Source organism: Hippichthys cyanospilos, chromosome 4, assembly GCF_059441005.1.
Source record: "Hippichthys cyanospilos isolate Australia breed blue-spotted pipefish chromosome 4, RoL_Hcya_1.0, whole genome shotgun sequence".
Classification (NCBI taxonomy): domain Eukaryota; kingdom Metazoa; phylum Chordata; class Actinopteri; order Syngnathiformes; family Syngnathidae; genus Hippichthys; species Hippichthys cyanospilos.
The window spans coordinates 22475958-22501326 of record NC_142372.1 but is presented as its reverse complement, the minus strand read 5'-3'; the positions used below and the strand labels follow the sequence as shown (position 1 = coordinate 22501326).

General features: G+C 38.2%; 2 protein-coding genes across 4 annotated transcripts in view; one reads left to right on the top strand and one right to left on the bottom strand.

Moving 5' to 3' along the window:
• Positions 1-536: 536 nt before the first annotated feature.
• Positions 537-21965, bottom strand: kif18a (kinesin family member 18A). The gene is made up of 18 exons (XM_088412176.1): positions 21807-21965; positions 20346-20689; positions 19426-19583; positions 18493-18597; positions 17150-17260; positions 16802-16999; positions 10826-11002; positions 10657-10731; positions 10482-10570; positions 9686-9848; positions 9073-9237; positions 8224-8345; positions 7865-8136; positions 6875-6931; positions 3342-3681; positions 2223-2309; positions 912-1000; positions 537-771 (listed from the first exon to the last, which is right to left on the bottom strand). The coding sequence occupies exons 2-18, from the start codon at positions 20659-20661 to the stop codon at positions 656-658; spliced, it is 2640 nt and encodes an 879-aa protein (XP_088268302.1). The 5' UTR covers positions 20662-20689; positions 21807-21965; the 3' UTR covers positions 537-655.
• Positions 21966-22024: 59 nt separating this feature from the next.
• mettl15 (methyltransferase 15, mitochondrial 12S rRNA N4-cytidine) overlaps positions 22025-25369 on the top strand; it is a 47318-nt gene continuing 43973 nt past the window's right edge. The window contains exons 1-2 of one of the 3 annotated variants that reach the window (XM_088412171.1): positions 22025-22122; positions 23464-23700. In XM_088412171.1, the coding sequence (XP_088268297.1) occupies positions 23476-23700 (225 nt within the window). In that variant the 5' untranslated portion in view covers positions 22025-22122; positions 23464-23475. Of the gene's footprint in view, positions 22123-23463; positions 23701-25369 lie in introns of those variants that run through there. The other 2 variants (XM_088412173.1, XM_088412172.1) reach the window with 2 other exon arrangements.

Here is a 25369-nt window from a genome sequence, read left to right as displayed (position 1 = left end):
ACGTCAACTCAGCAGTTGCATTACAACAGGCTCTCATAAACAAATGAAAAGAAGTAATATCATACTTGCAGTAATCATTCAGGTCCGTATATAATTAGGTGAAGTAAGGTTTATTTTGAAGTTGCCCTTGGCAGCATGTTTTACTGCCGTGCAGTTATACCAACGAGGAGCGACAATGGCGAGTGTTGGCAAGGGTAGCCCGAAGGAAACTCTTTTGATCTTGTCGGGGTTCCTTCAAGGTTGGAAATGTTTGCCAAATGTTTGCCTGTACCGCTCTAGTCGGTTTGAACATAATGTTGCTGTGACAAGCACAAATATTAAAACGTTTGGTAACCGTTTAGTGAACATTTGCTACGTTGCGCAAACCATAATGAGCCTGACATGCATGCGCACTTGATGCAATTCACCCCAACAGGTCTTGCACGAAGAATTACCTTTAGATAGTGCTATGCAAGTCAGTCGAAATCTGATTACCTCATCTCGTTGCTACTTGCGTCCATGCAATGAACACGATTGTCAAAATAACATTAACCCTATTATGAGTTTGTGTTCCAAGTTTATTAAAAAGGCAAGAAAAAAAAACACAAAGACTCAAAGAACATACAATGTTACGTCAAAACATTTTACATAGAATGAAGACAGGCGCATAAAGGTTTTACATCCATTTGGTCACTCGACTGAAGATTTGTGACGGTTTGGAAGGTTTAAGGAGATTCAGATTTCCTTCAGAAATGCTCCTTACAACTCTCTGCGGTCTGTCCTTTCTTGAACCTGATCACAATACATAGTTTTTAGAATAAGTGCTCGCTTTAGCTGTACTTTTGTCACTGAATGATGACCCCCCCCACCCCAAAAAAAAGGGAGGGGGGGCATGCTTGATCGAATGAGTGTTCTTCTAAATTGATACTTACCAGATAATTTAGATACCCTCACTGGCCTGGTAGGAACACAGAGGGCTTTCTTAACACGCTTCGGTACAGACACGTTTTCATCCGTCTCCCTAAGAGAGAATAAATGGGGACGCATTATGAAACGAAAAGACAACAACTTTTCATTGTTGGTATTTTCTAGATAGAAAATAGAAAAAAACAAAAACAACTTCCGTGACAGCAGCAAAGATAAAGCTCTAAAAGGAACCCAACTACAATAATCCAAAAGAGAAACTGCAATCAATTGGAACATGAAGCAACTAAATTGTGTTATAGTGATTCATTTGCAAAATGTGTGCCTTTTCTTTGTTTTGTTGTATTTGTTTTGTACACATGCACAGTGTCGTTGAAATTTTTGCAGCAATGTTCAGTCAGATAAGCAAGAAAAAAATAGATGATGTTAAAAGGTCTATCTAATGTATTAGGGCATTATTATCTTCAGCCGGTCTCATACCGGGGTATGGGTACTCTTGGGCGAAGGCAAAGGTGTTTCAGGGGCACATATGAGATTTTAATAGGGTTTCTGCTGGTGTCAGAAAATTAAATTTCATGCTTTTGAAAGCCATGGCAGGAGCAATGCATTTTTTTTTTTTTTTTTTGCCTTTATTTACGTAATTAAGTTCATCAGATGATAACAACACAAATGATGTTAAACAATTATCTTCTGAATAAAATATGCTTAGGACAAATTTACTTCCAAGATTAAGTAGATGGGAAACCACCCTGTCGTAATTTTTTTTTGTCTTTTTAAAACACTTTGTGTAGGGGGTAATAAATACATATTTCACAGTGACAGCATTGAAAAGTGGTTGCTGTTCTGTGCGGAGCCTCTTTGCCATGTTCCCCTCATGTTAATGCTTCGATACTAATACTTATACCAACCGTCAAATTAACTTGGAATGGATGGTACAGCAATCCTACACTGGGCAAGTAATACTCATTTAATCCAGAAGTAGAAAAACTTTGAATAGTGACCATGGACGCTGGCCTGGAAGCTGATCATGACACAAAGTTTCAGGAATGTTGTGGGACCAGTTAAGCATGTCACGCCCTGACATTGGACAATCAAGTGTCATCAAGCCCATTACATGTAATAAAAGAAACATATGTATATGAAAATGTATCATCATTAAAGAGATTTGAAACGAGGGTAAACAGCTATTGCATTTCATTGACGAATGATTTCGTCCATCCAGACAGCCTTGGTTTGTTTTCAAGATGGCTGCTAAAGCGCAACATCGGTCTTGACGGTCGATCCGATACGGAAGCAAAATGCAATTAAAGGACAATTACCTGTTGAGTTTACGCTTTCCTTGCGCAGCGGAAGTCATGCCCATGTACGTTGGATTGGCTCGTTTCGTTTCTTGCGAGATCTGATGTCTGCGTACAGTTAGCTTCAGTTAGGTTTACAGAGCATTTTGATGACATTTTGGCCTTTATTACATGGTACAGGAACTTAGCAAAGGCCACCATTCTATGATATAACCAAATAGCCAAATGTGGAACTTTTCACTGCGGTGCTCCCACCTCCCTGAGAGTTCGAGAAAGGTACCTAGAAAGTTTCAAAGCATCCATTTCGTACGGCTTTGTAGGAATAGCCACTTGGGATAAAGCATTTGATGCATAATCCTACAGAGTGACGGGTACTTGTAATCCCTACAAGTGTTACAAAACACACTTTTTTCAGGGCCATGTTAAAAATGGATCTGCCCCAAATATATGTATATTTTTATCAGGACACCGTATCAAAAAAAACCACGAGCAGTTTTGGGCAGCAAGTTCATTTTGCAAGACTTGCCTCGGTATTACCAATTAGTTACCGATGAATTTAAAGGTTTGTCTTTCTAGTTCATCCATCATATGTCCAGCTCATCATCACTAGGGTCATGGGAGTCTTTCCTAGCGGACTGCTGCTTTCATGTTCACATCCACACCAAGACAATTTAGATTTTCCTGATTCCCCTGTCGCGCATGTTTTTGAGATGTGGGATAAAAGCAAAGTAACTTGAGAAAAGCCACGCCACTACAGGAAGAGCTTGCAAGCGCCGCGCAACAAAGGCCGGATCCCGGATACGAACCCGGGACTTCTGAATCGTCAAGCTCTCTTACTGGTCCATTTATTCAACTTTTGGATCTGAAGTCACTCTGGAAATGGGTTGCCTTTACACTTGAAAAAACATGCGGGTATACAGTATCGACTCATATCTTGCCAACCGATTCCCCCGAATTTGAATGAAAATCAAACGAGACACGAGCCTATTTTGTTCCACGAGCATTTCCATTTTTGGGTGTACTTGCTGTATGTAACATAGTTTTCATTTGAATGTGGTCTTGGAGGATAGTAATGTGAAGTTGTTGCGCCTTTACTGAAGTAAGTACAAACCAATGGTGAAGAGAATCTCATTTTCTTACCGTTTGTTAGGAATTTGCTTGGCTTCAATGGCTTTGACAGGATTTATTAGTTGGGGGTGAACCGACTTTGTCGCCCGAAAGGGGCCGTCATTGGATATGATGACGGTTGCATCTTTTTGGTGTTGAACTTCAAAGGTCATGTTGGGATCCATGGTAGTGGGTAAACTCAAGTCAACACCTTTTTGAGCAGGTTCTGGCGTGCACTGGAGAGGAACGGTATCCTCCTCAAAGTCATGGCAGAAAGACTTTGGGCTTTGTTGTGGAAGCAACGTTGAGAGATTTCGCCTTACGGGCCTTCGGGGACGTGCTTCTTGACGCGCCTTTGAAAGACTTCTGCTGCCTGAAACGGGGAGCAAACCATGACAATAAATGAATGAGCAATATTGATTTTTATTTTTCATGGAAATAATCATTTTTCATTATTAATCAATGAGGTGTCCATTAATCATTGCACCTTTACAATAAAATACAGCACAGAATTGAATTCCAGCATTAATAATATTAAAAAAATAAAGAAATGATAGTATTTCTCTTCCACCATTTAAAAGCACAAAAACAAAGCGAAATCTGAACATTTAAATGGTTGTTTTACAAATCGACGAATAGATGGGTTGTGGGATTGTGGTCGGAAAAGTATCCCACAATTAAAAAAAAAGGGGGGGGGGGGAGTTGGTACTATAGAACCGCGATCAGCAAGCTGTGGCTCATTTGATTTTGGATAATGAACGACTTTCAACTAAAAACTTCAACTTCATTTTTAGTTACTGAGCTTGTTCATCAAATGTAGTTGGACGTTAATAGTGTTCTTGTCAAACATACATAAATACGCATTTTACATCCATAAATATACACACAGTTGAACAAAATACACATCACAAACACCGACGTGCGGGCCGGCCGGGACGATTTATTGAGCTAGTCAACCCTCCATAGGCAAACCCCGGAAAAATTCCAGGGGCAAAAAACGTTTAGGGCAAAAACAGACAGCTTAATGCCATGTGCTTCATGAAATATAGCAAAGAACAGACACCACTCATTCCTCACAGATGACAGCTTACATTTGTGTTTGAAAATAAAGATGGCGTCGACAGGCCTAATGTGCCAAGCCTGTACACTGAATTTAAGCAGCAAAAACACATTAACCAGGTAAAATAAGCACATTTACAGTATAGTTTATATCGTTAAGTGAAACGAATATGCTTTTTTGTTATATGCTGACAACGGTCAAAACATTTTTTTGTTGGCTGTACGTGGATAAGTTAAGTTTGACTTCTTTTAACTAATTTCTTGAAGATGAAAATCACTTAACTAAACCGTTTATTGTCAATCATCAATCAATAAGCCCTCTTAATACTGGCGCCATAGCCAACACCAACTTTCTTACAAGCTATGGCAAAGTCAATTTAGAAAATCAAGGCATTCTCTCATATGCCAAACGTCGCTAAATATTGCAATTTACTTAGTGAGAGAAACAAAAGGGGATGTGATGACAATATTAGCTTGATTTTATGATGATGGTTACAAATCTATCCTCTCTAGTGATTTCCACGAAACAACCATTCAATTGTTGAACTGAATGTCGTTTTTTTTTTTTTTTTTAAAGACGTTAGTTAGTCAGCTTGGTGACTAATACAGTTTCACTCAGGAACAGTGTACTCAACTTTGATTTTACACACGGCCCGGAAAAGTCTGTTGGGACATCGAAAGGAATGTTTGATCATACTACCGTTTGCTGTCCATCTGGATGACAAACAATATAAAAGATTTTATTCAAGCATCCGAGGTGCCCTGGAAAGACACAATTTTAAGATGAGCTCTACCATTAATACAATTATCCAGGAGTAGCCTGCAAGACTAAACCCAAAACATTCGCCAACAACGACAACAAAAACGGTCCACTTGTTATCTGTCAAACTCTTACTAGCACCTTTGGACAATAAAATCAACAACACAACAATGTTATTGAATAGCAAACGAGAATGGGGTCAAAGCCCAGTCTGTGTGTCATATGATGAAGACCAATACGTTGTGGGTTACACCAGGAGGAGACAAGAGACAGTGAGCATGCCAAATGCAGATGAACTATAAGACACTTTCTATATTTTTATGTCGTGTTGCGTAGAAATGAGCACCAGAAAGTGAGGTGATTACATAAGCAATAAATATCACATTTGTGTGCCAGTGGAGTTATTCCTTGGAATAAGTGGCAGCAGAATTCCTTCAATCACATATTTTTGGCTTGTAGGGGATTAATACATGCATGAGTTGCTATTTCTGGTAGAGGCAGCACTGAATTAGGGTCGCCTGATTGCCGCCGCATGTTTTTTATAGCGCGCCTTTTCTGGTTGGTGGAGCTGGGGACTTTACGTCTGCTGACGTGTTTTCATGCTCTGCTGTGGATCTGCATTTTCATGAATGAAGCTCAAGAGGGATAGGGAGTGTCGGATGCAAGCCACACAATAAAAAAGCGCGTGGAGGGGAAAGGTACAATCAGACGACGGGATGTGAAGCAATGTAGAAGAGTAAACAATTAGGGAGTGGAAAAAGAAATGAATGGAGATCGAATGAAATCTTGCAGATACACATGAGAAAACAAGGACAACAAAAAGACCGCGGGCAATCTGTACAAAACAACAGAAGGACACCAAATGTGGTCATGTTTTAATCCAGAGCAAATCGTCTTCAAAGTGATGACTTTTGTCTATGTTTCTATTAATAAACAGCCAGGCAAAGCGTCAATTCCCCCTTCAAAACCTGTCCGACCCTCTCTATCTACTACATTTGATTGGCTTACCCAATAGCGGGGAGGAGCTTGTGCTCACATTAAGCTGCAGTTTCGATCAAAAGAGCTGAAGAAAGAGTTAAGACTGACAAAGCAGTAACAGGATAACTACAGTGCACTTTAGAGAATGCTGAATTGTTTTCAATAGACTCAGGCCACCAGTTAAGAAGGGATGTTTAGTGTATCTGATGAAACAGGGAATAATTGTCATTGCTACGCCCATAACGTGAACACTATCAGAATGTGATGGGAGAATTATGTTCTATAGGATGGGTTTCAGAGAGTCAAGTGTGAGTCGGTGAATGAATTATTGAGAGGGATGCAAAGAGTTATGATTTCATTATGGAGATGAAACAGTGGCTGCATGTTCCCAATAACGGAAACAGGAGTGATTAACAGTTATGTAAAGGCTGTATATATTACAGTGATCATATTACCTGGAAAATCACTGGTATGCTCTTTTAAAGTCCCTGAATGGCTTACATGCATGTTCAGAAAATGAATGCTATTTTGACCACGCGTAGAAATAAATACAGAAAAGAATTGTATTTATATATATAAATACATACATATACATATATATATATATATATATATATATATATGTATATATATATATATATATATGTATATATATATATATATATATATATGTATATATATATATATATATATATGTATATATATATATATATATATATATATATATATAAATTAGGCGGGAGGGAATTAAAAAAAAAAACAACCTTACCTTTTGGAGACAAGGTGTTTTTGATCAACGATACAGTTTTTGTCCGCTGCTCTGTACCTGCATTTCAAAAGAAATACACTGTCAAAACTCATCTCAACACATTTCAAAATGTGCCACATTCCCCCCCCCCAGTAATAGGCATCCTCAATCAGTCATTCAGATGCCATCGTTCTGTCCGAGCTGCCTGGAAAGACTGGCAAATCGGCATTCAGAATTATTATTATAACTATTATTACTAAAGCAGTCAAATGAGGAACATTGGGGAGAAAACAAAAACAAAGACAAAACAGTTATATAATGAGTACTTTTTGGTCCCACAGACTCCAATGACATTGTCCCATATTCTATTCATTTGACCTAATCACCAGGCCATGTGTGCCTGTTGTTTGTTTTCTTTTATTTGTTTCACTGCATCTCTGTGCGTGATGGAGAAAGAACATTCTCAACGCCGATTGACTTTTGCTGATAAAGAATAGGCTAGATTAATGATGCTCGTTTCTTAGATACTGTAACAGCCAAACACATGGGTGGGTTCAGCAACACGGTCTATCCTTTTCCTTGTGAAGTCTTTCTAGCCAACAACAAGAAGCAAAGTCTTTCTAGCCAACAAATTAAGCTTTGATCTCACGTACAAAAACAAATATTTCAAGTCGGAAGCAAGTTTGAAGTCCTCTATGATGCCCTCAATGTGAACTATCATTTTGTGATGTGTGCGCAAAGGACGCCTTTGTCAACATTGGTGGTGTTTCTAGGGCAGACAAATCTGCGTCAAATGCAATTTATGTTCATAATTATCTTACATGTAAGGTTTTAGCAATGTAGATCGTGTACGTTCATAATCTTGGGCTGTTAACCTCACACATTTAAATAAGGTGTTGGGGAATCATAAAAAGTAGGCACCCAGGATATGGACTCCGCACGAAAATAAAAATGAATGGTGATCTTTCATCATTCGGCATCAGAAAAAAAAAAAACACCTGGAATACTTACTGCAAGGACTATTCTGGAAGTAATGCAGTTTTGAGAAAGACAGGATAGGCGCCAATTCGCCACCAAACTTGGTCTCTTGCGCAATTTCTCCAGTGGACGAGCCTTGTACATCTTGGTTGGCGTCCGCCTGGTCTGCCCAAGCCACACTTCTTTCTTTTAGTACAAGGTGCCTAAGCTCATGGTTTTTCAACTCATCTTGTGCTGTAACAAGCTTAGCGTCATACATGGCAGCATAGTATCGACCATAAGCTGGCAACAACACGTTCACCATTCTAAATTACAAGACAAGAGTGTTACAATTAGTATTGCTTTAGAAAGCAAATACATAGCCATGTGCTAGTAGCAGAGTATCAACATACTTTTGCATGCGTTTGTACTCTTGATCCTGAAGCGCAATGATTTTGACTATCTGCTTGATGTGTTGTTCAAGATCATTCACCTGAAGCTCCAGTCTGTGACAATGCAAGTCTTTTTCCAGTATCTTAAAAGCAGAGAAAGACTAGGTTAATATAAAGCAAACCGCAGAAAATATAAAAAGTCAAGACATTTTAAATTTTCCAAGCCGGGTCCCCCATGCTGTTGCCATGCTTTTGTCTCAAATGCTGTATGCTGTGGATAGAAGGCGGTGGGGGGTTTGGTGACGCTGAATACTATGAAACAACAGCAGCTAGAACATTTGACTGGCGAGTGCGTCATAGTTCTGTGTCAGTTCTTGGAAGAAAGGATAATGAAGAAAAAAAAAAACACGGATACGGTTTTAGGTAACTGGCTGCTGTGCGAGGGACGAGTAAAGTGTATTGATTTATTCTCTTCAGTGATCCACGAGTGAGCTGGAGAAATAAAATGAGCACGGTTCTAATTACTGTGAGAACAGATGGGAAGAAAACAAAGACAGTCACGACACCAGTAGACACAGGTCCTATCTTCGAAAAATAAACATACAAAAAACACCAAGCATTGACTTTTGGGGATCCATTCTAGACCAATGAGTTTCCCTCTTTATATCATTCTCATTTTTTCTGCTAAGGTTAGGACATCTATTGCACCCAATTAAGTTACAGACATGGCCTTTTCTTTGAATGATCAGCCCAGCAAATCTGTTCCTTGAATTGGTACAAAATTCGGAATAATTAAAACAATATTAAGACAACCGCATTTGGTGAAATAGAAGTTGTAAGGGTGATCCTGATAAGTGAGGTTGTACCAACCTCAGATGCCTGATGTTTTGACTTCACCGACTTCACCTCGTTCTCCACACGGTGAAGCCAGCCATCATTTTCTTGAAAGCGCATTTCTGCTTCTTTCAGATGTTCATGGATGTTCTCCTGCTGAGTGCGCAGCAATGCAATCTTCCGCTCATGTTTACAAGTAGCCTATTGCAAAACGACAACGGAAGAGACAAGAATGATGCAAACAAAAGACTTTACCATACATGTTAGCGTTATGTACATGTGGACAAATGATTGCTAGTAATATAAAAGCGACAAAAACTATCCAAGTGTCTAATTTTGAGGGCAGTTTTGAAGCAAAAAACAAAAACAAAAAAAACAAACAAACAAAAACAAAACAAAACAAAACAAAACAAAACACGACTATTCGAGGTTTTCAGAATTAAGCTTGATTTTGCAATACAGCACGTAAGGGCTTTGGACTAGGCTGGGAAAGAAAGTAAGCAACTGGGGAGCAGATCTCACTGAGTCCTGTTGTGGTGTAAATTACAGGCCCAGACTACTATGGCGAGCAGCAAAGTAAAATGATGATTCAGCAGCTGTGCTCCTGCAGGGATGATGGAATCTGGAAAGCAGTGTAAGCATCCGTTACCTTGTCAGTCTTTTCGTGGGCAGAGATGTATTGGACCTGCAGGTTGTCCACCTCACTGTAACGCTGGCGCAGCTCATTCTCCTTCAGTTGTCTCTCCAGATCCAGCTGTTCTCTCCTGATTTGGGCACGGTTGGAGAAGACTTGCTGCAGAGACTGTGACACCCTAAAGAGAGATAAAGGTGACTGGCATTATGACGAGATGAAAGATTATGAAAGAGTTGCCTTCGCAAATTTTAAAGGCAAAAAGAAAAAAAATAAGGATTGAACATTTAAAACTGTGTAAAGTTTATATTTGAAATAAATAGCATAGTAAAAAGGCAGTCTTACACGAAGACGTGAGATGATAAATATATATGATCTTGTTAAATTAGAGCTTTCAATTTCAAGAAGAGAGCAACATATTTGCAAGTTAATAAAACTGGAGGGCTGTTTCTAAAATGTGACTGCACACTCCAGTGAAACTCGAGTGACGTAGGAGACATGGCCTTGCTAGACTGCTGAATTTTTAATAGTGCGAGAAGCGTGCATGATCTATTCAGAGACTCTCACTGTGTGAGTGAATTCTGATACCAGTGAATGAAACGTGTAGGACTGAGACTCATTCAGTTTTTCTGGGTCCTCTGCCTCAAGCCCAAATGTGCTGACAGATGTGTATGTAGGCCCTAAAGATGACATTTATGTGTGGCAATAAAGAGAAATTGTAGACTCCCTGCCAAAAGCATTGAAACAGCAAAATGATCCAATACATCCTTTCACTTTGACAACGAAAACATAAGACAGTGAAAACGGAGTTTACCTTTTGATGTCTGCTTGCTTCTGGCTAGATATTGTGTCCACCAAAATTTTGTCCTCATACTCTTTTAATTTTTGCTTCAACTGTAAAATCTGGAAGGAGACAGAACGTTGATTTACTGTCATAAGAACTGATATCTTTTTTTAATGAAAAAAGGCAATGCCAACGTGTTACTAACCTGTTGCCGTTGTTTCTCACAAATGACTGCATACTGACTAATGTGACTGTCCAGGCTTATAACATTACTTTTCAGCTGAGTAGGCAAAAAAAAAAAGCAATTTGTAAAACTTTCATGTATCATAAAACATACTGCATATGCGATTATATGACAACAGTTGAACACATACCGAAGATTTTATTTCCTTGGCCCTGTTTGCATATTTCAGTGTATTTTGTGTGTCATCATATGACTTGGATGAGGGGCTGATGTTGGCAATCATGACAGTAATGCAGTTGCCTCCCAAAGAGTCCTTGAGTATCCGAGTAAGTTTGCTGTCCCTGTATGGAATATGAGACTTTTTGCTCTAAGACAAAAGAAACCAATAGAAACCAAGTTATGGTCCGGGATGTGTGGATTAATAGGTAATGTGACAAGAAAATGACACTCATTCAACTCCGAATATGGCATTTGATAGACAAATGGAGCATATAAATGAACAACACTGGTGGGAAAACAAAACAAAACAAAACAAAACAAAACAGAAACATTGTTTGGAAATCTAGAAAGTGACCTTTGAATAAATACACACACATACGCGCAACGCTGTATATATTTGCTATCAAAATTCCCGAAGCAAATGCAGCCATTTGCAATCTTGGTCAGTAGCCGCTCTAAGAAAACACAATTTTCTGTAAATAATGGTGGCATAAGGGTTAGGCATAAGACACCATACAGCTGCTTAGTCGGTTTGCGCAAAGTCGATGAAAAGGATTTGATGTTTTCATATTTTTGTGATCTGTGTATTTTTCTGCATATTTATCACTCGCAAAGGTTTCATTTCTTCAAACCAATATTATTACCACAGCCCAAGTTTTTCACTTGTTAAAATATTCAGCTTATTTTTGTACTTCACAAAATCATCTTGCGGGCTGGATTGAACCCATTTGCGGGCCAGAACCGGCCCGCGGGCAATATGTAAGACACCCCTGATCCAGACACTGTATCTGTCAACTTACACAAGCTTAATGCTGCAGGTTCTCAAAATTGTCGTCCAACCCGAGCCAACAGACCATAAGGAGCATTATGTTATTTGCCTTTGAAACTCACTGCAAATTCACCTGACAGCTTGTACAGCAATTTAGTATGATTATCTTGACACCAGGAATAACATGCAGTAGCTAACTCAGTATGAACTTAAGACAGACTTGCCTTGCCCAGCTAGCTAGGATTTCATTTACTCCCTCCTTCCTCGCTGTTGCGGGTGAATAACTTTTTCATATCGATCTCAGAGTTACACTTTAAATCCATTTCTGGGAAGCCACTGTTCCCAGTTTTCTCCTTTTGTGGATAATGGCTCTGACAGTGCAAATGGCCTCGCAACGTTTTACAGACTAACATTTTTTTTTTCTAATTGCTTCTTGAATTGGCTTGTGACAGGATGCCTTTGTTCTTTGTACAAGAGAAAGACATGCGGTCAGTTGTTTCTATGTCAGTGGTTCCAACGTCATTTTAAAAAAATCGAGCAGATCTATATGATGACTTTAATTATCAAGTGTATGTGTGTGTGCGTATTAAAATTGGTTCGATTAAACGCAACTTTTGCGGATAAATATTCAAAAATCACAGAAATCAAGACGGGGGACAATACCTTTTCACAGCCCTGTATATACACTAATGAGCTATGAAGCTTTTTGATGGCCACAAGTGTTAATTTAAATAATCTTCCATTTTTTTTGCCTCTTCAGCAACTCACAAAATAGAAATTTACCTGAAGTAGAAAAGCATGTTAATACAAAGTACATGAATCCAACTACTTTATGCATGTTCATAATGCCTAGGCAAGAAAATACCTACACACCTGGCAGTTTTTGTTTATGTATTGGTCTTTTAAAGACTTGTAATTACTACAATAAATCTTCTTACATGGAACAATTAATTAGATGAAAGGTTGAACTTACTGCCTCTTCCGATGATACAGTGAGAATCTATTTGTTTGACATCATCATTGGAAGAGCGCAAACAAATACTTTTTCTGCTACAGCATATACCAGCATATGATTTTATTATTAATTACCTACACATTGCAACAAAGTTGGGAGGAGGTTAATTCATCTCACTTTTTGTATCAACAATCACCTGTAGCTATAGCGAATGGTAAATTGACCATTCCCAGGTAAATCAAGGAGTGGGAATTTGTGGAGTGTGTTTCAGGGTGGGGGGGATAAACCATTCTTTGAGGTCTGGGCGTTATATGGATTTTTTTCCGATGGATTCAAATTTTTTTAACAAATTTTGAAAATAATATAAACAGTATTTTCCGCCCACTTTGGCCCTCATGAGTATCTGTAGCTCCCACCTTCCTGTCATTTGCTTCGCTGAGATTTTATTTTGAGGCAAAATTGCAGAGCCCAACATTCCATTCAAATTAATTATTCGTAAAAACCTGTGGATCAAAAAGGCACCCCAAAACCTTTGATATTATATATTAAAAATTGAGACATTAAGTCATCCAAAAGTTTAAATATCCAAGGACTAACTGTTACTCATTATGCATTTCAAAACAGAGATTACGTGACAAAAATTGTAAAAATATGCACAGACCAACATTTAAACTCAACACATTATTTCAACTTGTTTTTCAAGCGTAATCAGAGGCTATACTAAATAAAAACATCTACTAAAAAGGTATTTATAATGGACATCAATTATACGTTGAATTTCCCTATTCACGGGCTGGCGCCGTCCCTATCTGCCGCGAGTAGTGGGTACCCACTGTATATGAGAAGAACATTTTGCCTTGCTAAAAAGCTGTGATCTGCCCTTTGCCCCATATGTACAGCACTATGTAATGGGTTCATACTCGGGTCAAAGCAGCTTTCCACAAAATTCAATTTTTTTCAGGGTCAAGTAGTTTTTGTGTAATCCTTCTGACAGACGGACAGACAACAAAGCAACATGCGCGGGTCAAAACATGATGAAAATGAAAAGGGATGAGAATGCGGACTTTACCCAGCCCCCTCATCTATTCCATAAATAGAATGTTAGGAAGAAATGAGCTTCCCCATTGGTTACAGAAAATATCTACTAGTTCAAAAGATCTCATACACTATTATTTTGGCCACTGAGGAACAACCATCTAACAGCCGAGTTGTATAAAATTAGAAGCAAAAAACCTGATACCCTCTCTGTTCAAAGTAAATGTAAAAGAGAGCAATGACCATAATACTGTATTCTATTCGACTTTTCGCCTTAATTTGCAATATGAGACGGCCAGACAGAAAAATAGTGTGAAACTGAGCTTTTTTTTTTTATAGCATATGGGAAATTTGACGTATTGTTGGTACATAATTACAGTAGTTTGGTCTCTTGACTACTTCCAATCCAACAACCATGTAAATCCTACGCTGTGTTCCAAACTGCAGGGTGTGAAACCCAATGAGATTCTTAATTGAGTCATTCACATTACAAGATGATTGACAAAATGAGCGGGAATGCAACGCGCATGCGCATAAAGCATGATTGATTGCTGTGTCAACCCCCCTTTAAAAAAAAAGACAAAAGACGATTAAGTTTGCAGAGTATTTATGGAAGTAATTATGAACCACTGAGTAGGGGCTCAGGTTATGAAATCGGTATTGCCACTGGCAAGGAGGACAAAATATTTTGGGAATATGAGGCATCGCTCCTCCATCTCCTTATTTCAAAGAGTACAGTATTTTCTGGATTATAAGGCGCACTGGTACATAACCCGCAGCGGCAAAATATGAGCAAAAATTGATTTTTGTCATGGATAAGCCGCACTGGACTATATGGCGCAGGTAATAACATCAGATCTTTACGCAAAAAGATGGTAGATGAAGTTTATAATTTTTTTAGGTACATAATTTTTTTGTAACTGTCTGCCAACAGCAACATCCTTTCCTTAACAGACTGAACATGCCAGCGTGTTTAGTCCCAACAAATTCATAGAGAATGGATGGATGGATATTAGTTAAATGACAGTTCAAAATCGAAATCAATACTTCAATAGAAACTTTTTTTGGCTCCCTTTGTTTGATAGTTTATTTTAGTGAACATAACACATTCTACATAATCCATACACAATCATAAATACACAAATAAAATCACACACACTGTGTACTGTATATAAAATTTACACATCACAAATTCACCCCAAATTTTATACATTCTCCTATTAAATTTAGACACATAAATATTTTTTAATAATATATTGTTTTAACTCTTTTTGAGCACAGCCATTGATTCACATCTTTTCAGATCTATTTGACAGTTGTTCCATAAATCGGCACCCGAACAGATACACACATTTGCTTTCTGGTGGCAAAATAAATAAATAATTGAAAAAAACACACACACACACACACACACACACACAGATAAACCGCACCGGACTATAAACCATAGGGGTCAAAACATGAGGAAAAAGTCGCGGCTTAGTCCGAAAAATAGGGTAGATTACCAAACATCAAGTCATTGCTGCGCATAATGAATGGTCTGCATGAATGAAATACTACTATCATAGTAAATGTCAACTTGACACTTTGTTTCAAACATAGTCAACAACTTTGCAGATTGACAGTTGACTGTAGGTAACGTATTTTTCGGACTATAAGCCGCGACTTTTTCCTCATGATTTGAGCCTTGCATAGTGCAGTGTGGCTTATCTGTTGTTTTTTATTTATTTATTTTTTGCTAGCCACCAGCAAGCAAATGTGTGTATCTGTTTGAGGTTTCAATTGATGGAACAACTATGGAATAGAACTGAAAAGATGTGAATCAATGGCTGTGCTCAAAAAGAGTTTTAAAAATATATTATTAAAAAAAAAAAAAAACATATGTCTACATTGAATGAGAGAATTCATAAAATTTGGGGGAAATTTGTGATGTGTAAATTTTATATACAATACACAGTATATATGATTTTATTTATATATTTATGATTGTATATATGAATTATGTGCAATGTGTTTTTATGTTCACTAAAATAATCTATCAAACAAAGGGAGATTAAAAAAAGACGCTACTGAAGTATTGATTTCAATTTTGAACTGCTATTTAACGAACAGTATTCTGCTAGTGTTGAAACTATCCATCCATCCATTTTCTTTGAATATTTTGGGACTAAATATGCAGGCAAGTTCAGTCCGTTAAAGAGAGGATGTTGCGGTTGGCAGACAATTACAAAACAATTAAATAATAACAACAAAAAATATATATATATGAACTTCCATGTACCATCTTTTTTTGTAAATATCTCATGTTAGTCATCTCATGTAGTCCAGTGTGGCTTATCCATGACAAATCTTTACAGTCCAGAAAATACGGTACTCCTTGAAATAAGGAGATGGAGGAGCGATGCCTCATATTCCCAAAGTACGGAAAATACGGTAGTTTCTTAGCACAATAAATAAATGAATGTGCTGTTCAGATTGCAGTGTGAACATGTCTATAAGAAGAACTCAAATCTCATTTCATCTCATTCTGTATACTATTTGTCCATACTAGGGTCGCAGGTGTGCTGGAGCCTTTCCTAGTTGACTGGGCAAAAGGAGGAGTACACATTAAAGAGGTTTAGTGCCAATAAGAGGGCACAAACATTCACAAACACATTCACACCTTGGCACAATTTAGAGCGCTCAATGAACCTATCACGCAGGTTTTTGAAATAAGGGAGGAAACTGGAGAACACGCGGAAATCCCAAACAGGCATGTGGAGAGCATGCAAACTCCACAGAGGAACGAATAGTCACTTCAGGTCTTTTCAGGCATTGCAAACGACAAAACTGCGAAGCACCTCGCCTCCTTTATCATAGGAATAAAGGATCCTAAATGTCCTAGCACTCAATGGATTACAAAACCAAAGACGCATGGTGAATTTGTAAACCACAGATGTATCACACACACACACACACACACACACACACACACACACACACACAAATAACTAATGACTTCTACAGCCACATAAGCAAGAAGGCAAATTTTAGTTTAAATGTGAAAATGGTTTCCCCTTAAAACTTTTGTGCATGAAACCCTGCTTTCCACAGACTGGATTTGAGGGATGAAATATTAAACACTAGCTTTTGTTAGCTCCAAATGGCAACAAGTGGTACATTCATTCAAAACAGATCATTTAACTTACCTTGGGATTAGCGAGAGCATTTATGACATTTCCTAGGGCGAGAAGTGAGCGGTTTATGTTAGCACCTTCACGGAAGCGTTGGCCATTGCCATTGGTAGCGCTGGCTCTTTCTGAGCCTGCCAAGTCTATCAGGCTCATTTTGGCAACACGCACATTGGGATTAAGGCTAGCAGCCTTGTCCTGCTGTCGCAAATATATCTGGAAAATTGTAACACACTCATGGTGAGGCTATCAATACAGTATGTTAAATTCAATGACATTCATGAAGTGTGTGGATTTTTATTGAAACAAGTCTACTATCAAATGATGTTTGATAGTAAAATCCCGCCTATTCATCACTTTAAATACCTGGAAAACGGCATGGGACCTTGAGGAAGTGGCATTCATATCAGTAGGGTGCTGTGTTCTGTTTCGATTGCCAAAATCCAAAGCCTGGAGAATGTTCTCAGCAGATTTTGGCTATGCAAAGAAGACATTATTCATGGTGTGTACCCGGGATGGTACTGTATACACAAACTACATTGTCAATTTCTAGGTCCAATCTGAAGTTTTATTCATTTCCAAATAATGTATTTCCCCAAATATAGGACACATCTGTATAAGAGGAACCCTTAATTGGGGGTCAAATTTTGGTATTTTTTATGTTACTGTATAGAGGATGCACCCAACAATTTGGTGACAATGATAATGTGAAAATGTTAGCAAGATAGAATAAGTCTTATTTTTGTAATTGATCAAATATTCATTTATTTACCATTAGTAAGTTATATATTTGTGCCTTTGTCAATCAGGCTCAACCTCCTGGATGGCTATGACAGTGCCATTGGTGCTCTTAAGTCTCACTGTCATCCTTTTGCAAGGAACCTTCAATCTACTGGGATTCTCTACCTCTGTTATAGAGTACTGTGGTTTGTATGCTGTAGAGTCCATTTTTAAATTTTAAATTTTTAAATATAATCGTAGGTCTAGTTATCATTAATTATATTACATGGAGGGTGGCACTCCTCCGGAGGTCCCATGTCTGTTAATAGTTACGGACAGCAGGAGGAGTGTTTATTGCTGCATGTACCGTAATGCCCCTAAATTACACATACTGGGAGTACACTTACTGCCTGGGAGTATGTGTAATTTTTCACATGTGCCGTTGGAAGGTTTAGGGGCATTATGTTGAATGCAGCAATAAACACCCCTCCTCCAGCTATCTGTAGGTAAATCTTCACAATGTCACTTTAAATTTGTGTTTATAGGGCCACACCCAGATTTGGCCTTCATTTTTGAAAAAAAAAAAAAAGTGCATTCTACATTTGGGGAATTGTGGTAGCTTTAGATCAGGGGTGTCAAACTCATTCTTATCGAGGGCCACGTTGCAGTTACAGTTTTGGTCAGAGGGCCAGGATGACTGTGATAAAATACATTTTGGTTGTATTTGTCACACTTCTAACTAGTTTTGAAATCGGAGAGAGGGTGAGGGAACAAAGTGCTTGCTTTTTTTCCCCCCAAAAAATTTCAAATTGACTCACAAATGTGATATTTTGACCGGAAACTTGAATCGGAATGGGCGTTTCGCGGGCCGCGTAAAATGATGTGGCGGGCCGGATCTGGCCCCTGGGCCTTGAGTTTGACACCTGTGCTTTAGATACAATTCTACAGAATGAGTGAGAGCGTGTTCATAAAACAATGTAGCTACCTACCTGGTGCAGTGTCAGGCCTTGAACCACCACCCCTTTACTACTGTCCTCTCTTACTGCAAGAGGACCCGCATTAGCCAACAAATCCCTGATCTGCTCATTGTAAACCTGTGCATAAAACAACAGCGTTATTTAGCCAGCCATTTTGTTAGCCATTAAACCTCACTAGGGTTACAGGCGTGCTGAAGCCTATCCCAGCTCTCTTATGCATGTATATTTGAAAGGTGTTTTTATATGTCATACTTTAGAGCATGTTTAGTTTTGGCATACCTTATTGCAGGGGTCACCAACCTTTTTGAAAGTGAGAGCTACTTCTTTGGTACTGAGTTATATGAAGGTCTACCAGTTTATGTGAAGACACCGATCTTGTTAATTATTTTTCACAATAATCAAGGAACAGTAAATATGTAAACCAAGTGTAATATGTAATGTAAATGTAATACATGTATAATTGTTTGTACAATTAATAGAAAAATCACCAAAGCTCTATGTCTTGTAAGCTATTTGCAGGCCTGCGGGCTACTCATGTGATCTTTGGGGGTTCCCCGGTGCCCGCGGGTACCACATTGGTGACCCCTGCCTTTTTGTATATTAAAAACAGACTCACTTATTAACATATTAGTAAACCATAGAAAACAAGGGGTAGGACTAGATGTGTTTTTGTACTTCCTCCTACTCCCACTGAACATGTAAATCATACTGAACTGTGATCGTCATTGATGATCTTATTTTTCTTTCGCTCCATTTTTGTTTTCAAATCTTGTAATGCATTTATACGTCCAGTCAATTAAACAAATTACTTGATTTGAAGTGACACCTTTAAAGCATTGGTAACAGCCAAATCTTTGGCATTTGAAATGCATATTTAAAAAAAAAAAAACAAACAAACATAAAATATACACATTTTTAAGGAAAGAAGAATGGAAAAAAGTTCACCTCAAGATAGGAGACAGCGACAGAAAACTCTTTTTCCTCCTTTTCGTCCTCCATACGTTTGAAAAGGTCTTCCATCGTGCGGTACATGACTCCTGGATCATCTGGTGTTCCTAACATGGTATGCGTTTTTCCTGCTCCTGTTGCGCCATAGGCAAATACTAAAAGATGAACATGAATAAATTAAAAAAAAAAAAAAATCGCAATAACGCAAGTAAACACTAAGCAAATTAAAAATTCACATCTGGGATATGGCACTCAGGTCTGTAGATTTGTTTAACTGTCGAGAAAGACACAGTCTGAATCGCTCAGCTTACTTAGGCTTGCAGTACTCATCGCTTCTCCTTTCACCGAGACAGGTAAAAGTAAATAGACCCAGAAATGACAAACACATTCACCAGTCGGTAACTGGAACGGGACAAGATATGTTTTTTTCCGTTTCTTTTTAAAGCTAGTTTTGCCAGAAATGCTATGAGATACACCAGAGAATGCTTTGCCTGTCAAGCCACTGCATTACAGTTGCGAGGCCAACCAATGCTTCAAAATAAATTGTACCATAAAAAATAACATATGACGTGAACAGCCGAGCTATGCGTTTATTTTGAAGTTCCTCCCAGAATCATGGTTGTGACAGAGGTATACTTGATAATCTTTTGCTCCCAGAGATTGAGCCGCTCCTAATGTAAATGTTGTTGTGAAATTATGTTCAATTGTCCTCTTACGGCGCTGAAAACCCACCCAAAACGAAACAATATCAAACTACGACTAGCAACTGACATTTCTTTTTCCATTGACATTCTTTTTCTTTTGATTGTTCTTTTTTCAACTGTTTCCCCCCCCCCCCACGTAGTGTGATGTCATGCAGTCTACTAACTATAGCTCGACGCAATGAGCACCCCATGCTGTAGATTGTGCGCTGTTACCTGTGCAGTTAAACCCATTCATGACACCATCCAACACTTCCTTCGTGGTGTTCTCAAATATATCTTCTTGGGTGGAATTCTCTCCAAAGACATGGTCAAAAACAAATTTAAGATCTTTGTTGGCCCGCTTGTTGATGTTTCGATTTCGAACTCTTTGGGAACCAAAACAGGATATGTCCTCTTCTTTTGGATCAAATACCAGCATGTGTTTATCAACTACCTGGACCACATTGCAAAAATTTCCATTCTTCTCGCTCTCGCTGGTCGGCCTCACTCGAACGACCACCTTCACGTGGCTGCAAACATTGCTTTCCATTGTTTCCTCACAGTTGACAATGGCGTTACTGTAAAGATAAAACAACAACAATACAAATTATTTTTGTTTATGAATTTCAGTTGGGCAGCAAGGTGGCAGACTGGTTAGCACATTTGCTCAGAGACTGTTGGTTCATTCCCAGCCTTCCTGTGTGGAGTTTGCATGTTCTCCCTGTGCCTATGTGGATTTTTTTACAGGTTCCTACCGCATTTCAAAATCCCGCATGGTAGATTTATCGAACATTCTAAAACTTCCCGAGGTGTTTTTGCAGGTGGTTCCTCTGTAGGCTGGCAAACAGGTCAGGATGTACCCTGCCTGCTGCCCGAAAACAGCTGTGATAGCCTCTAGGGCACATGCAAACCCTGTGAGGACAAGAGGTCAAGATAATGGATGGATGGGTTGATGAATTAATGGTGTTAAAGCTGGATATGTTGAGTTTTGACATGCTCCTAGGTTTAAATGGCTTTTTTCAAAAGTCTCAAGGAGAACACATGCAAGACAATTTCTAATGCAGTATTCTCTAATCAATGTGTAAAAATATATAGAATAGCCTGTCGAGTATTTAAGGATGAATTGTTGGCTCAGTTAAAGGTGGTAATACTAAATGTATTGAGTGTTAGCTGACATGTTCCAAGATTTAAAAAGCTTTTTTCAAAGATTTCTTGGAAAAGACAAGTGAGACCATTTGTAATAATCTCTAATGTGTAAAACGAATGCCGTGTCAAGTATTGAAAGTAAAGGAAACAAACTCAAAAATGTCCACTGCTTGTTACAGTGCTGAAATTACTTTTTAGCAGGATTATGCTGTTCAATTTAAAAAAAAAACTGAAACTAATCATGCTTATAGTTGTGATTCCAATTATCACGGAAATTCATGAAACACAAGTCATGTTTACGGTTTGTTACAATCACGCACCGTAATATAAAACATTATGTGTAGAGTTAAAAAATGCATCGTTGTCGCGCAAAGACGTTGCTTCGAAGGGATTATCATTGTCAAGAGAATAAGGAATATTTTGCGGGATTTACGAAACAAAAGGTCTGTGGTGCGGAAATGGTAAACTGATGCAAGAATGATAACGCTAACCTCAATTTAGCAACGGTTGATTTCATGTATGTAGCAACTGCCCGGAACAAAGACTTACCAATTGTTTGTAAGGGGACACTTTCATTTCGTGAAGATTGCTATACGTCCATAAATGCCTCACAACGTTCGGATACCATAACAAAGCCTTTAATGCTAACTTTGGAGAAATAAGCGCCTAAAATTTCAAAAGTAACAACTCTCACTTGGTGGATGCAGATTGGGTGTAAGCGACTGGTCAATGGGCTGGCTCAGTGACGTCATCTTTATGTAGCTGGTGGTGGGTGGAGCTAGAATATAGCTTCTTCCGGGTCACCTCATTGAAAAAGATAACGCTTCCACATGCTATGTGGACACCTCACGGTGATTAAATTTATGTAAGTGTTTATTTTTGCTACTGTTGTATTGGTTGGAGACGCATTTACTGCGTGCTATCATACAGTATAATCACATAGTAAGCATTGCAGGATTATGCTAAAGCTAAATTTGGATCTCGTGTAAACACGTGATGACAACCAAATAGAGACACGAGCGGCTCATTCGGTAACATGGATATATTGATGCTGCGGTTTTTTTTTGCATGCATCATGCTGTTTTAGAGAAGGCTAACATAATCAGTAAACATTTTGCCTGGCTACATCCCTTCATCTCATTATTTTCAATAATTTTGAGAGGCATCCACTGGTTGGACAAGAAATATATTTCCCTGCAATTGATTTGTAACAGCTTTTTAAATTTATTTATATATATATATATATATATATATATATATATATATATATATATATATATATATATATATATATATATATATATATCTATAAATATATATAAATCAAATCAAATAGAATTAAACGATTGGCTTGGATTGGCTGTCTGACAGAAGATCACTCACTGCCATTTGAAATTCATTTGGGGTTCATTTGGAGACACGTGACGAATATTCTGTTCATCATCCCTGGCAGCTGCTCTACATGTATCAGGTTAATTGGAATCCTAAATCAGTAACACTCAGATTTTTGACTCCTCTTGTTGCCAGGATACATCCGAATTCATTTTCTTTTTTATTACAAAGTGATTCACTTAGGTGCTTGATGTAGGTTTTGTGTCATGTAGCCTGCCAACATGATTGATGAACTGATGCAGAATAAAGAAATAGAGATATTTTATTGTAATTGTATATTGTCCTGCTACATCATGGAGAAAATAAACATACACATTTTCATGGCATTTGGCCCTTGTTAATAACAAACCACTGTCAAGAATCTATCATCCTAGCTTGATTTTAAGATCTGCCTGCTTTGGTCTAGATTTCACCTGAAGATACAGAGTTTGTATCCCTGAAAAGGAGTAGGATGATTTTAAAAAGTGGTGCTCCTTTGTAGCTTTTTTTCCCCGGCCAAAAAACATTGAAGCAAATTGGTCCACTTGTCATGTAAAATGACTGACATACTTACCTTGCACTGTAGTTTCTTACTTTCATTGTGACCGTACTCATGGAACTGTATCTTTCCAGTCGAGCACTACAAAACCATGTAATGTCTTGCTCTAGATCAGGGATCGCCAACCTTTTTGAAAATGAGAGCTACTTCTTCGGCCCGCATTTGATCTTTGCGGGCTATCTGGTGCCCGCGGGCAAAACGTTGGTGACCCCTGCTCTAGATTATATTGTATACTGCATAATTCATGACTCATCAGTACTGTTGTCTTCTCAACAGGTCAAACTTGAGATGGTGATTTTCCATGGTCTTGCTCCCTTCTGCCAAGTGTTTAAGGAAACAAGTTTGGCTGTGCAAACAGTGCAAAAATTATGGAATTTAAAATTGCACTCACAGATAGCTGGCTTTTGTGCCTTTTCTGGTTCTGGTTCTTTGTGCAAATCAACTGAAAAACCTCCTCATATGCCTGTAATGCTCAAAGAGGTGCTTCAACACTTGGACATTCATCCAGGTCAAGTAAGTTTGTTTTTCTATTTTGTTACCCCTTACGTTGGTACGTTTTGCTGTAAATTATTTTCCAGTCAAATAATAATAGAAACGTTTGTGAAATATGGAGCTTGTTTGGATAACAAAACTATGAAGACTTGTATAATATAATACCTGTGGTATTTGAATTCAAGACCAAGTGACCAGAAATAGTCCCCTTGTGGTTAATGGTTCTACAGTGACATCAACATGAACACATTTAAAAGCAAAGTCATTGTTCTTTTGCATGTTTCTTATGTACAGTGTTTCTCAAGGCCAATAATATCATCATTCAGTTTGTCAGTGGATATTCTTCTCATTCATATCAATTATTATTTAAATTCAATACAAAAAGCTGCACTAAAGCATGCAGCTTTTTTTTATTTTTTATAGGTCAGAAGGTTTTTGGCAAAGACTTTTTTTTTTTTTTTTTTTTTTTTTTGCTGGTTAATTTCAGAATCAAATTTTTGGGCAAAATCACCCAACCCCAATTAGCAACTAACAAAGATCGCAATGTGCAATATCATACAATGACAGCTGATATGTGCTTTCTTAGTGTCTTACTGTTTTTTAATGGCAGTGTATTGATGTTGCTAACTATTTAATGTTATGGCAATAATGTGGGATAAAGGAGTTGCAAGGACGTGTCAAGCTAATACGAATGCCGCCACCACCACTCCAAGGGAGAGCTTAAAAAAAAAAAGAAGCTTACTGAATCTGTTGCTAGGGCTGCAAGATTATGTCCAGAACACTAATCATGATTATTTTGGTCGATATTGAAATCACAATTATTATTCACGATTATTCATCATGTTTGGTCAAACATGTCTATTTAATGCCCTTTTTTTAATCATGCACTTTATAAACAAGGCTTGATACTTACAAATAATAATAAATTAAAGTACAGTGGGCCCCCGGGTTACGAACTTAATCCGTTCAGCGGCTACGCTCGTATCTCGAATTGCTCGTATAGCGGGCAATCCAAACCCATGTTAATTCGTGAGTGCGTGCAACGCGCGCAGAAGCCTTAGGTAAAATCATCACGCTGTATACATAAATTAATATTAAGTGACATAATCTACTGTACAGTTGCATTAAATAACAAATACAAAGGATAAATGACTTTTACCTTTGGAAAGACGTGACTTGTGCTGAGATAAGCAGAGATGAGCAGAGATGAATGCTCTAAGTCAATACGGAAAATCAGATATGCTATTGGTCTTACAGTGTCAAAGTAACTTTTTCAGTCAGGGTTTTCTCTACTTCCTTCCATCCCAACCAGCTGTGCCATCAAGCTAGATAAAGGCGTTCGGCCAATAGCATATCGGCACTTCTGTGATTGACGTGTGACACCGGCCAATAGCATCTCCGTGAGTGAGACCGGGTGACCTTAATCGACCAATAGCATATTGGCGTCTCCTTGACTGACTGATAATTATTTGCACTTTTTTTTTAAACGGTTGGAATGTATTGACATCTTATTGATTAAAACACATTTACATCTGTGACGATTTTTTGTCCTGCAATCGGCACACTTAATTTCATGTCAACTGTTTTTCCCGACGTGAATTGAGCACGGTGGAAGCGGAGAGGTGGTTGTGTGTGTTGCATTTACTAGGCAGCACACTTATGGCTTGTTCGAGCGTCAGTTCACCTTTGG